General features: G+C 54.5%; 5 protein-coding genes across 5 annotated transcripts; 2 read left to right on the forward strand and 3 right to left on the reverse strand.

Annotated features, from left to right (window-relative positions):
- Positions 1 to 236: 236 nt before the first annotated feature.
- On the reverse strand, positions 237 to 1,145 carry NCU12100 (hypothetical protein). The gene is made up of 4 exons (XM_011396746.1): positions 918 to 1,145; positions 629 to 660; positions 458 to 522; positions 237 to 381 (listed from the first exon to the last, which is right to left on the reverse strand). Exons 1-4 carry the CDS (start codon positions 1,004 to 1,006, stop codon positions 313 to 315), a joined length of 255 nt encoding a protein of 84 aa, XP_011395048.1. The 5' UTR covers positions 1,007 to 1,145; the 3' UTR covers positions 237 to 312.
- On the forward strand, positions 859 to 4,497 carry NCU05516 (biotin apo-protein ligase). The gene is made up of 4 exons (XM_955385.2): positions 859 to 1,414; positions 1,482 to 2,121; positions 2,175 to 2,789; positions 2,844 to 4,497. The coding sequence occupies exons 1-4, from the start codon at positions 1,360 to 1,362 to the stop codon at positions 3,658 to 3,660; spliced, it is 2,127 nt and encodes a 708-aa protein (XP_960478.1). The 5' UTR covers positions 859 to 1,359; the 3' UTR covers positions 3,661 to 4,497.
- un-4 (unknown-4) lies at positions 4,451 to 6,023 on the reverse strand. Its single transcript, XM_955384.2, has 2 exons — positions 5,842 to 6,023; positions 4,451 to 5,660 (listed from the first exon to the last, which is right to left on the reverse strand). The coding sequence occupies exons 1-2, from the start codon at positions 5,842 to 5,844 to the stop codon at positions 5,238 to 5,240; spliced, it is 426 nt and encodes a 141-aa protein (XP_960477.1). The 5' UTR covers positions 5,845 to 6,023; the 3' UTR covers positions 4,451 to 5,237.
- Positions 6,024 to 6,438: 415 nt separating this feature from the next.
- On the forward strand, positions 6,439 to 8,210 carry NCU05514 (golgi membrane protein). Its single transcript, XM_955383.3, has 2 exons — positions 6,439 to 7,209; positions 7,311 to 8,210. The coding sequence occupies exons 1-2, from the start codon at positions 6,859 to 6,861 to the stop codon at positions 7,974 to 7,976; spliced, it is 1,017 nt and encodes a 338-aa protein (XP_960476.1). The 5' UTR covers positions 6,439 to 6,858; the 3' UTR covers positions 7,977 to 8,210.
- Positions 8,211 to 8,288: 78 nt separating this feature from the next.
- NCU05513 (hypothetical protein) lies at positions 8,289 to 11,160 on the reverse strand. Its single transcript, XM_955382.2, has 2 exons — positions 9,853 to 11,160; positions 8,289 to 9,784 (listed from the first exon to the last, which is right to left on the reverse strand). The coding sequence occupies exons 1-2, from the start codon at positions 10,867 to 10,869 to the stop codon at positions 8,945 to 8,947; spliced, it is 1,857 nt and encodes a 618-aa protein (XP_960475.1). The 5' UTR covers positions 10,870 to 11,160; the 3' UTR covers positions 8,289 to 8,944.
- Positions 11,161 to 11,773: the final 613 nt, after the last annotated feature.

The raw sequence follows: 11,773 nt of genomic DNA on the forward strand, positions 1-11,773 counted from the left end.
GTAGTCGACGGCGGGGCGCAAAAGCAGGCACGACGTAAGGACGACCCATGCAGCAGGGCTTGGCACTGAGGCGAGTAAACGCGGAGATTTCCACCATTGCAAGTCAAGATCCAGGAGGAGGGAGCTTGGGCCAGCTGAGTCAAATGTTAGTGATGTTGCGTTTCTATCCTCAACCTAAGTACGCTACAGGCAAGTTTTCACGACAGCCCCTTCCAGACAAAGTGACGACTCAACATCAACTTGAAAACTGTATTTTTTTGAGGGGAGAGTTCTAATCTCGGTCTTTGCCTGGGCACTTAAAGGATAACCTAATCATACATCCTTGGTGTCCGTACGCCTATCGTTGCCCTGGAGCTTCCAGCACTGCCTGAATCTCTCCATCTGTTGTGTTCAGAATCCACGTGTTAGCGATAAGTGGTGCCTTTCAGCATTTTCAAAATCCAAGATTCTCACTTGCCTCGTTTTTGCACAGCCTCCAATCCTTCTTCTCATAGTAACAATCGGTCAACTTGGCATTCTCGTCTGTGGTGTGCGAAGGACAAGTGGAAGTTAGTTAGAGCACCGTGAACTTCACTCCCAGACAAAAGAAACAACTGAACAATCTCGCGGGTGTGGCAGGAGGTCTTACCGGAGCACCCAGTGCTAAAGATCCGCTTGTCCCTGTGACGCGGGAGTCAAGCTCAATGTCAGCTTACCCCACAAAACAGTAAAGGAACGGTCCGGACCTGCAGAGGAACGGTATCTCAAAAAGGAGCCGGATAGGAAAGGGGAAGGAAGGAACAGCTAAGGCAGAAATAAGTAGTGTCTGCCAGGTGACGCCTTTCGTCCGGACTCCGCGGCCATTGCTCGTGATTTTGTTGAGTGTTGGGGGGGGCAGCGGGCGGCAGGAAACCACCTCATATAAATCGGGCCCTTACCATTCATCTGGCTCGTCATCTTGCTGGCTGGCAGTAGCAGCAGCACTCGCAGACGGTCTTTGCTCGGGCACCTTGTTGTTGCTGGTCATTTTCAACCGCTTCCTTTTTCCTTCTCCTTCAGTTGAGTGTCGTTTTCTCGGGTTGGCGCAGTAGAGGTATCGGCTGGTCCTGAGTCTTTGCTGGTACGAGTGCCTTCCAGTTTGGGTTGTGTTCAGATTGTGTTGTGAACTGAAGGCACGGTGACAGTGCCGGAAAAGGGCGCAAGTAGCCCTGAAACAGTCCACTAACGGCACACCTAACAGGAACCCCAACAACGTACCTGACTCACGACAGTATCACCTACGGACCCTGGGGCTTGAATCTTCATCTCACATCATCTCCAACACATGAAGCGCGACAAAACTACCTAAAGACTCGAATTTCTCTTGTATTCACGGCAATCATGGCTACCCGCCTGAAAACTGACCAGCGGGTACTCAATGTCCTGATCTACGCAGGTGAGATCGCCCGTCTTCTGACACTCAACTGAGGTTCCACGACGCTGTTGACTAACGGCTTATACAGGAGCGGGAGTAACCCCCGAATGTCTCCGCCAATGCACCGAGTCCCTGAAGCGTCTCGTGGGATGCAAATATGCTGTTTCGCACATAACAGCATCGACACTCAAGACCGAACCCTGGCAGTCAACTTGTGCTCTGTTGGTTTTTCCTGGTGGCGCCGACCTCCCCTTCTGTCGCGACCTCAACGGCCCCGGCAACCGCGTCATTGCCGACTACGTCCGCAACGGAGGAGCTTACCTGGGCTTCTGTGCCGGAGGCTACTATGGCAGCGGCCAGTGTTGGTTCCAGCTCGACGACCCAAGCCAGGATGTGAAGGGCCCGAGAGAGCTGGCTTTCTTCCCAGGCACTTGCGGTGGTCCTGCCTTCAAGGGATTCCAATACCACTGTGAAATGGGCGCCAAGGCTGCCAAACTTTCTGTGAGAAAGGAAGCCTTCACTGGTGGCCAGGCGCCGCCTGATGTCTTCAGATCGTACTACAATGGAGGCGGAGTCTTCCTCAATGCCGAGGCGATGGAATCCGACGGGGTCGAAATCCTTGCCGAATACGCAGACCATATCGATTTCCCGTCTGGCAAGACACAGGCTGCTGTGGTATTTTGCAAGGTTGGCCAGGGCAAAGCCATACTCACAGGACCACACCCAGAGTAAGCCGCAAACTTTGAACTACTTTAGAGATTTTCTGCTGACACAAGCGCAGATTTTCTGGCACTTCTTTGAAATCGCAGCCTGACATCCCGGGTTATGACAAGCTTGTAGAGGAGGTGACGGCGGACGAAAGTGCGCGACTGGAATTTCTTGCGGCGTGTCTCAGCAAGATGGGGTTGTCACTCTCTCCCAAGGCTGCATGGGATGACATTCCCCGACTAACGACCATGTTGAACATCTACTGCCAGGGAGGGCACCTTGAGTCCCTCCTGAACCGCCTCACGGGGCGAAGCTATGCGGTCATAACCGATGGGAGCATCTGGCTCGAGGATAAGTACGGATCGGATATGTTCCATCTCGAGTGGACTACTGACGGCTCATGGTCAACCAACTACGAACCACGAAAGTCTGACAAAGTTACTTGGCGACTCAATGTTGGCTCTAAGGTAGCAGGTCAAGGGGACGACGAGTCAGGCACAGAGTTTGACCACGACATTTACTACGCCAGCCTGGAAGACTTTAGAATGCTTGAATCCAACCGTGGGTTCAGTACATGGAAGCAAGCATTGCAAGTGGGGACACAGGGCCCATGGTGTCCGACCCTAAGCTGGGGCAACCACTTGATGTATGGGGACACTGTCACGAGTACTAATACTTTGCTCTCAAGGTAAGAGGAGGCACACTTCTGTACACATAACCAGACACTGATATCGTGCTGCAGCAACCCCCAACTTCTTTCCAAACTAGAGTCCGGCTTCACCTTTACCGCCACTCGCCAGGTGGCAGGCCGTGGCCGGGGCAACAACGTCTGGGTCTCCCCCGCCGGCTGCTTGATAATGTCAACGGTCATCAACCACTCAGCGAATGTCATTGCTTCACGCCCGTTAGGCTTCTTCAATTACCTGGCGGCGATTGCTATCGTCGAGGCGATCAAGGGATACGACCACGAGGATGACATTTACCAAAAGTTGGACGTCAAGATCAAGTGGCCGAACGACATCTACGTTCGAGACCCGAGCAAGCCCAACGAGCCAGCCTACGTCAAAGTTGGCGGTATCCTCGCCAACTGTTCTTACAGCGCTCCGAATTATCAGGTTGTCCTCGGCATCGGACTCAACACGAACAACGCCCAACCCACGACCAGTCTCGATGCACTTCTTAAGTGGACTGCTAGCGTGCTACAAGGCGACAAGCCACCTCCACCGCCGTTCCACATAGAACGCCTGGTGGCCAGAATTGTCACCTGCCTCGAGATCCTCTACGACCACTTCCTGCGGAAGGGGTTCTCGGACGAGGTGGAAGCCTTGTACTACAAGCATTGGCTGCATACCAACCAGATCGTCACCCTTGAAGATGAAGACGGCGTGAAGGCCCGCGTACTCGGTATCACCAAGGATCAAGGCCTTCTGGTGGCCGAGGAGGTCATGGAGGACGGTATCGAACTGAACTCATGGAAGGGAACGGGCACAATGTTCCAGTTGCAGAGCGACGAGAACGGGTTCGACTACTGGAAGGGACTGATCAAGAGGAAGGTCTAGCAGAAAATCACTGACATTCCTATTTCGGTTTCGATTCCCAAGTTCGCCAAACCTCCCGGTCACAGCAATGGGGTATTTGAGATGTCTCCTTCCACTAAGACATTTCATGGGCCTCTTTCGGTTCAGTCTCGGTCCTTCAAAAGATCATATTCACCTGAGGTAACCGTTACTGTTACTGAGCTTCCTGAGACTCCGGAAACGACTCCCAAGAAGGCGAGAATCACTCCCGACATGAAACCGGCCCAGCCGATCCCAGCCGTCGTGGTGACTTCGCCGGGTAAAACGAGCCGTGTCCCACACCCGGGATACTGGTGGTATGGGTGATCATGCCTGGACTTCTTGGTACCTTGCTGCAGTCAGCGCAAGTCTCTTTGCTCGGAAATCATTTTGAGTCGATGGAACAAGTTCTCAGAGTTTGGTACCATCACAGCCTATGTTTTTATTCTCTTTAGCATTTGGTTGGCATTTTTCGAGGAACTCATTTCGGAAAAGAACAGCGAAACATGGTATAGAGGTTAGAGTAGATGGCACATGAGCGTCATGATACAACAAGCGATGCAGTTGGAGATGGAGATAGACACTGGATACCGTTGGTACCACTATTGTCTTAAGAGATACATATAGAGTGCAGCCTTTCCAACTTGTCAAGTCATGAAGAAAGTACATAGTCAAAGTTACCTACTTACCTGAAGGTACCTGGGGTAGCTACCCGTGGTTTCGTTTGATCGTTATCAATCACCTCCACCCGCTCTCCTCCCTTTTAGGTAGGCCCGGGAGAGGCGGTGATAGACTTAACTCAATAGGTGCAACACAAAGACTCAGTCCAATACCTCATCCACTCATATCTTGATTTGTACAGAAGTGATAGAATTACACGTGGTAGGGGCCAAATGACCCCTGCCATTTCTCTCTCGCTATGAATATGCAGAAACAACAACTATCCATCAATCCGACAAACCGCTAGCCCTTGTCTTTTGCTAAATCCTGTATATACCCTTCCTAACCGCGAACGCCAGGCCTGCCGAAGTCGAGTGAAGAGTTTTTGTTTTTATGTGTCTGTGTGTTTCTTGTACAAGTCGGGACTGGAGAATGGGCGGTGATCCTTCGGCCGTGATCGGGCGGTAGGCATGCCGACTGAAGCAATAAGGGTCACCCATAACGGTGGCATTCCTATTCACCCCTTGACTGCATACCACCAGTGTCCAACGAAGGTATGTCAAGGCGGCACTGGCCTGAACGGAGGACGATGGAAGGGAGAAGAAGAAGGAGCATTGTTATCGTGTGCCGGTCGTTTCGTCCTCTCTGTCGCCAAGTCGTATCATCGTGTAAAAACGGGGGAATGCAACAATCGATTTGACCGCAGTAGCAGCCAGCCGTAGCTTCCCCTTCCATCAACTACCGCTGCGTGTGCATGTGCGTGCCGAATGTGTGCAGCGTCCCTAATCCCCGACACCAAGCCGCCGCTACCACCACCACCACAACCACCACCACCACCATCGCCGCGCCGCCGTCCTTCCCGGATCGATATCTCATCTCCAGTTCTCAAGACGTGTTCTGTCGGTCATGCCGCGTGACGATCACCGATCCTTGTAGATCTTGGGGTTCCACCCTTCTTTGACCTCTTCTTCGGCCTGCTTCTCCTCCATCTTGGGCTTAATCTCGGCCTCGAGGCGCTCACGCGCCCGCACAACCTTACTCTGCAAGTAGAAAGAGCCGCCCTTCTCCGGGTCGTTGGCGTCAAACAGGCGCTTGAACCGCTCCATCACCTCCTCCATGTTGGCCGCTGTGCCGTCCGCAGGCTTGTTGACATTGAGAATCTTGCACGCCTCGTCGAGGGTCATGCCGCTGGTCAGGCTGGCGCGTCCGGTAGCAGCGTTGCCGTTCTTTTGCTGCGCGCGCTGGTACTGCGAGGAGGCGGCCGCTTGCTTGTAGGCCTCGGCGAAGGCGCGGCCGAGCACGCGCGAGCCGACGACGACCACTTGGGTGATGAGACGGTAGGCCTAGAGAGGTTTGAAAAAGGGTTTTGTTAGTTGGCGTGTGTTTACAAAGTAGGACGTGAGAGGCAGTCAAGTCCGGAAACTCGGGAATGGACGGTTGTGCATAGCAACAAACCAACCAAGCAACCAAGCAGACAATGTGGCGCAACTTTTGTTCAACAATAAGGAAAAATGATAAGCATACCATTGTGACTATATGGAGTTGGCCGCCGAAGTGGCTGGCAATGGACTGGGTTGGCAGATGGGTTGTCTGCGTTGCGGATGCCTAGAGGTACTTTGGGGGGGAAAGTTGTCGGATGCCGTAACACGGATGGAGATGGAGATCAATCGATGGATAACGAACCGTCCAGGTCCCGTCGATAACGACGGCGCCGCCAACTTCAAAAAATTGAGCCGACAAGAGATGGGCCGGACCGCCGATTGCCGGAAACTCTTGCGGCAGAGTCTTGGCATCTTTCCGGCAGCCCGTCAAGGCAGTAGAGGTACCTACGTACCTGTTGCCTGCCCCAGTCCTGTGCTGAGCTGTTCCGTTGTCAATGACATGGATGGATGCCCTGGGCTGCTTGCTGCACGCTGCAACGGGTCGGGTGTGACGACTGTGAGGTGGGTGACACTGCGTGCCTCTCTGGACGGGCGGGATGACGCCTGAGGCACCAACCCACCCACAGAAGCCTCCACTCACAGAGTCACAGGGGCCTGGACCACTGAACCACAGTGTTTGAGCGCTGCAGTGAACACTGGTCCAGGTGTAAGCACAAGTGGCCCGAGCAGCTGGCCGCCAACCGTTTCAAGAGGGAAGGGAAGCTTCAGTCCACTTCCACCACGACTGACACGAATTGACATCTGAAAAGGAAGCGCAACGCAACATCATCACGACTCTTCGACTTTGCCGTGGCCTTTTTCCTGTCAACACTCACGCTCGTTGATTTCCGACCTTCTTCACCGAATCAAATTCCCATCATCGATTTCCGACGTTGTTCTCGCACCCCACGAACGCGCATTAAAAACACCGGGCGCTCAAGTACAGCTGTTATTGACAGTTTGCGCCTACGTCAGCTGGTACCTACGTACTTGGTCACATCAGCCCCTGTGAATCCACAGCTTCCCCTTGTTGACGATCGGGGAAGAACAACGACAACTCTACAACCACCACAGCACTCCCTCACATACGAGAGCGGACCGCGCCGCCACATCACCAACCATGTCGCAATACTACGGCGCACCGCCAAACCAGGGCTACGCCCCTTCCAACGCCCAGAACCTGCAGTTCTACCCCTCCTCATACACACAGCCCGTGTCCGGCCACGCAACACCTTCACAAGCAGCATACGGCTACGGCGGGCCCTCGTCGTCTGGTGGCTATGGCGTAGGAACCGGCGGCTTCTCCTCGGGCTTTGGCGGTAGCAGCGCGGCCGGCGGCGTTTCGGGTCGCATGGGCGAGCAGGGCGGACTGAGGACCGGATGGCTGGCGGCCTTTTCGACGGAAGGGTACGAGGGAGAGCCTCCTCTGCTGGAAGAGCTGGGCGTCAACTTTGGACATATTCGATCAAAGGTAAGTTATTTTGCTTATCTTCTTTCTTGCTCTCTCTCTCTCCGCCTCCAGCTCTGTAGGAAGGACGGCATACTAACCAAAGTCCCCCAAATCAAAAACAGACCCTAGCAGTCCTTAACCCCTTCGGCCGCATCGATCAACACCTAATGGACGACTCCGACATGGCCGGCCCCGTCCTCTTCTTCTTCCTCATGGGCACCTTCCTGCTCCTATCCGGCCGTGTCCATTTCGGATACATCTACGGTCTCGCCCTCTTCGGTTCCATCAGCCTGCACGTCATCCTCTCGCTAATGGCTCCCTCGGCCGGTGTTCCCTCCTCCTCCTCCGCCTCCGCCTCCGGCCCGGTTGGCCCTGGCGGCGCCCCAGCACAAGCCTACTCGTCCTACCCAGGCCCGTCCGCAACCTCCATCTCGTCCGCCTCCATGTCCGCCGCCGACCACGACCACAGCGCCGGTCGCTCCACTTTGACCTTTGCCCGCTCCGCCTCGGTGTTGGGCTATTGCCTGCTCCCGCTCGTTGCCACTAGTCTGGTCGGGATCGTGATGCCCATGGATACACCCCTCGGCATCGTCCTGACGAGCGCGGCCATCTTGTGGTCGACCTACTCGGCTAGCGGCATCTTTTGCGCCGTGTCGAGGATGAGGAGCATGCGGGCGCTGGTGGCGTACCCGCTTGCACTGTTTTATGTGGGGTTTGGCATCATGAGCGTGTTTAGCAGCAAGGGGAGCGGGTCGTTTGCCAAGGTTGGAACGACTTCCTCGTTGTGATGAGGTTGTGTGTGTAGTGTGTGTGTGTAAGGGAGGGTGGACAAAAAGTTGGTAATGTATGGCGGGGTTAGTGGGATAGGGGGTCGTAGGTGTTACTTGGGTAATGATGGGGTTATGTATGTATGCTTGGGATGGGTTGGGTCGGTCGGTTGACTGGCTGGAATGGTGTCCGGTGTACTTACACTACGTACTGGGTATCAAATATACAAAAGAAATCAAGTCATTGACGATGCATCTCTTTTTGCCTTCTGCCTTTTTAGCACGGGTTCATGAAAAGCAAAGTAGACATGAAACTGAACGTAATGCAAAAGAGTTTGATCATCATAATATCTATTAGATCCAAGATCCATTCCATTTCACTATATTCCCTTCATCCGTTGCAACAAAAGAGCTCTCGAAACTCCCCTCTGTCATAACAAATCTGGTTGTAGCACAAAAAAATGACGGGTGCTAGCAAGAAAGCCTATGAAAAACTCGTACCACGCAAAAAAGTAACAGTTCAAAAAATGATGGAAAGAAAAACACCAGCCTGCCGAGCGCCCCAAACCCTCCCTCCCTCACCGGAACGCCCTTGAGCAGTTCATAATAGCAACCGAACACCAACACACCCCTAATCTCTCCTTGCCACACAGGCAAACCAAACAACGACAGACAAATTGCTCCGGACCGCTTGCTTTTTGATGAGTTTGTGGCACCAGACCAGAAGACCTTAATCCAAGGCTAGTGCCAAAGCCAGCGAGTGACCAGTGAAACCGAACATTTGTGAAAAAAAAAAAAAGATGAACAAAATATTCTGTCCGTAACTGGGACCATTGTTGCTCGGCAAGAACAAAACGTCGTTTCTTTCTTCCCACCTCTTTCAAGCTTTTCGCTGTCTTTGTTTGGTGTCTCCTTACACTTCCTCCAACTCGACCCATTCGTTCACGTGTTCATCGTCTGTCTGCCGTCGTCCGTGACTCTTTCTTTGCTTATTCCTTGGGCTCAGCGCCAAGAATAGAGTACTGACCACCAGCGCCAGCAAAGATGATCTTGCGATCGCGAATCGCCGAGTTGTCAATCAGCGTGGGCGTCTCGATATCGTCCGTCGTTCCCTGGCCGGTCTGGTAGTTGGCCGAGAAGCCCCACGAGTAGACTTTGCCGTCCTCGGTGATGGCGAAGCTGTGATCGGTGCCGGCGGCAACATGGACAATCTTGCCCTCGATATCTGGCACGACGGCGGGCTGGACCAGGATTCTGGGCTTGTCCTTCTCGTCGAAGATGGTGTTCTCCTCAGTAAACGAACCAGAGGGGTGGCCGACTTGGTGCCCATCGATGCGGCCCCACGTCAGCAGCTCGCCCTTGTCGTTGGTCGCGAGCGAGTGGTGCTCGCCACCGGCAATGTCGACAATGTTGTGCTCCTTGAGCGAATCAACCAGCTGCGGCTTGAGGATGAAGCCGCCATCGGTGCCGGCCTCGGCCTCGATGCCCAGTTCCGCGTAGTTGTTGAGACCCCAACCAATCACCCGGCCCTTGGTGTCGATGATGAAGCAGTGGTACGAGCCGCAGGCGAGTTTGGCAGCCTTGGCGCGTCCGGGAAGCGTGCCGATGCTGGCGGGGAAAAGGGCGCCGTTCTCGTCGCGCTCAAGCAGGCGGCGCGCAAGTTGGGCTTGCTGGCCGGCGCCCCAGGCGAAGACCTTGTTCTTCTCGTCGAGGGCGAGAACGTGGTTGGAGCCGACGGCGAGCTGCTTGATCTTGCTGAGTTGGGTGATGAGGGCAGGCGTCTTTTGAATCAGCACATTTCTGGTGAAGCCAAGAATGCCTTCGTTTGACTGTATGAATCAGTTAGTATCGGTACAACGGGTGTGATGAGAACTGTCGCGACATTAAATCAACTTACCCTAAAAGTACCCCATCCGTAAACTTGACCAGTAGCGGTCAAGGCAAAGGTAGCGCTGTCGCTGGCAACGACCTGAACCCAGACGGTACCCTCGGGAACGTCCGTGGTGTCAATCTCGCCGGGCGTGCTCTCCTTGGGGTTGAGGCCAGTGTCGTCCTCATCCTCGGAGTCAGATTCCGCATCGGCGTCGCGCAGACCACCATCCCAAGTCGTGTCGCGGCCGAGAGCGCCCTGGTCGTTGACGCCCCAAGTGAGGATCTTGTTGTCCTTGGTGAGCGCAGCGACGTGCATGCCGCCGCAAGCGACCTGAACGATGCCGCTAAGGTTGTGGTTGATACGGGGACGCTTGACGTCAATGGGCTTCTTTCCGTCGTACTTCAGGCTGCCGAGACCGAGCTCTCCCGAGGTGCCTTCACCAAAGACAAAGATGTCCATCACTTTGGTGGGCGCCTCGTTGATCACCTTGCCCAAAGGCTTCTTCTTGGGTTCGGGCTTGGGCTTCGGGGCGGCCTTGGCCTTCTTGGGCGCGGGCTTCGCGGCTTCATCTTCGTCGGTCTTGGCTCTCTTGACCATGGGGCGAGTGCCGTTGACCTGCTTCTCATCGGCAAGCTCCTCTTGCTCCTCTTCCTCCTCGTCCTCCTCGCGCTTGCGCTTGGCGCCGGCGACGCTGTTTTCCTTATCAGAATCATCCTTGGCGGCGGCGGCGGCCTTCTTAGCTGCAGCAGTCTTCTTAGGGGCAGCAGCCTTTTTGGGCGCAGGAGCCTTCTTCGCGGCAGCCTTGGGAGCAGCAGTCTTCTTGGGAGCAGGGGCCTTCTTCGCGGCAGCCTTGGGCGCAGCAGTCTTCTTGGTGGCGGCGGTTTTGGGCGCGGCCTTGGGCTCCTCCTCGTCCTTCTTAGCGACCTTCGCGGTCGTCTTCTTGGTGACAGTAGTAGTGGTCTTCGTCTTCTTGGTTGCTGTTTTGGCGGCAGGCGCGTTCTCCTTCGCGGTCTGCGTCGCGGCGGCTTTCTTGGGAGGCATGATGTGAAGTGAGTCTGTCAGGAGATATTTGGTGGTTGGGTGCTATTTCGAGGATTGATTCCAAGCAGTACCGAGAGCTGGAATGGGGACAATTGGTGATATCGAGTATGTTGCAAGCTGAATTGTTTGCAAAGACGCGTTGTTAATTTTGTGCGATAACGAAAAGAGGTCCAGGTGCGCAAGAGTGGGTTGATGTTGTGAGGGTTACCCTGTCGCAATTGGGTAAAGGTTGGGATTGTTATTGACGGGGGGGGTGCGGAAAATAAACGGAAGCGGAATGGCGGAGATCGGGAGTCGGGAGAGCAAAAGAGATTTGGTGCCGCTTCTTATTGAGCCAGGGGGCCAGGGGGGGTGTGGTGCCCTTTGCGTCGCAACGAAAAATCGACGCGACTGGACGGGACGCTGCGCTCTCCTTTTGACGTCGGCCGCGGTGAGGGAAGTGGGTCCATCCCAAGCTTCAATGAACAATAGCTTGGAGTGAGGCTCTCAATAAGGTACCACCATTCACCTCTCACCTCATCACTGTCAGCCCAGATACAGAACTCGTCAGCTCAATCAACCTGAATTCACTTTCCAACGGCTCGCTAGCAGCGAACTGGATGCTTGGATTTTGTCTGGAATCCGGATTACAATAACGGATCCGTACCGACCCCCCTCCCCCCCTGCCGCTACCCGCCAAGTGACGCATTGCAACAACTAGCAGGACAACAACAACAACAAAGAGACCTTTCTGTACGAGACGCGTTCTTTGTCCCATTGATCATCGGTCATGGACTTGCAATCGCTTGAATAGACCACACAATAGCAGTGCGGGCATTCATGAGGTCGTCGTCCAATGTTCAGACGAAAAGGTAAAGGCATTTTCGCCCAGTCTGCGGTAGTCGCTCAGGTACCCCAGGATGTA

The sequence above is a fragment of the Neurospora crassa genome, linkage group VI (assembly GCF_000182925.2).
Source record: "Neurospora crassa OR74A linkage group VI, whole genome shotgun sequence".
Classification (NCBI taxonomy): domain Eukaryota; kingdom Fungi; phylum Ascomycota; class Sordariomycetes; order Sordariales; family Sordariaceae; genus Neurospora; species Neurospora crassa.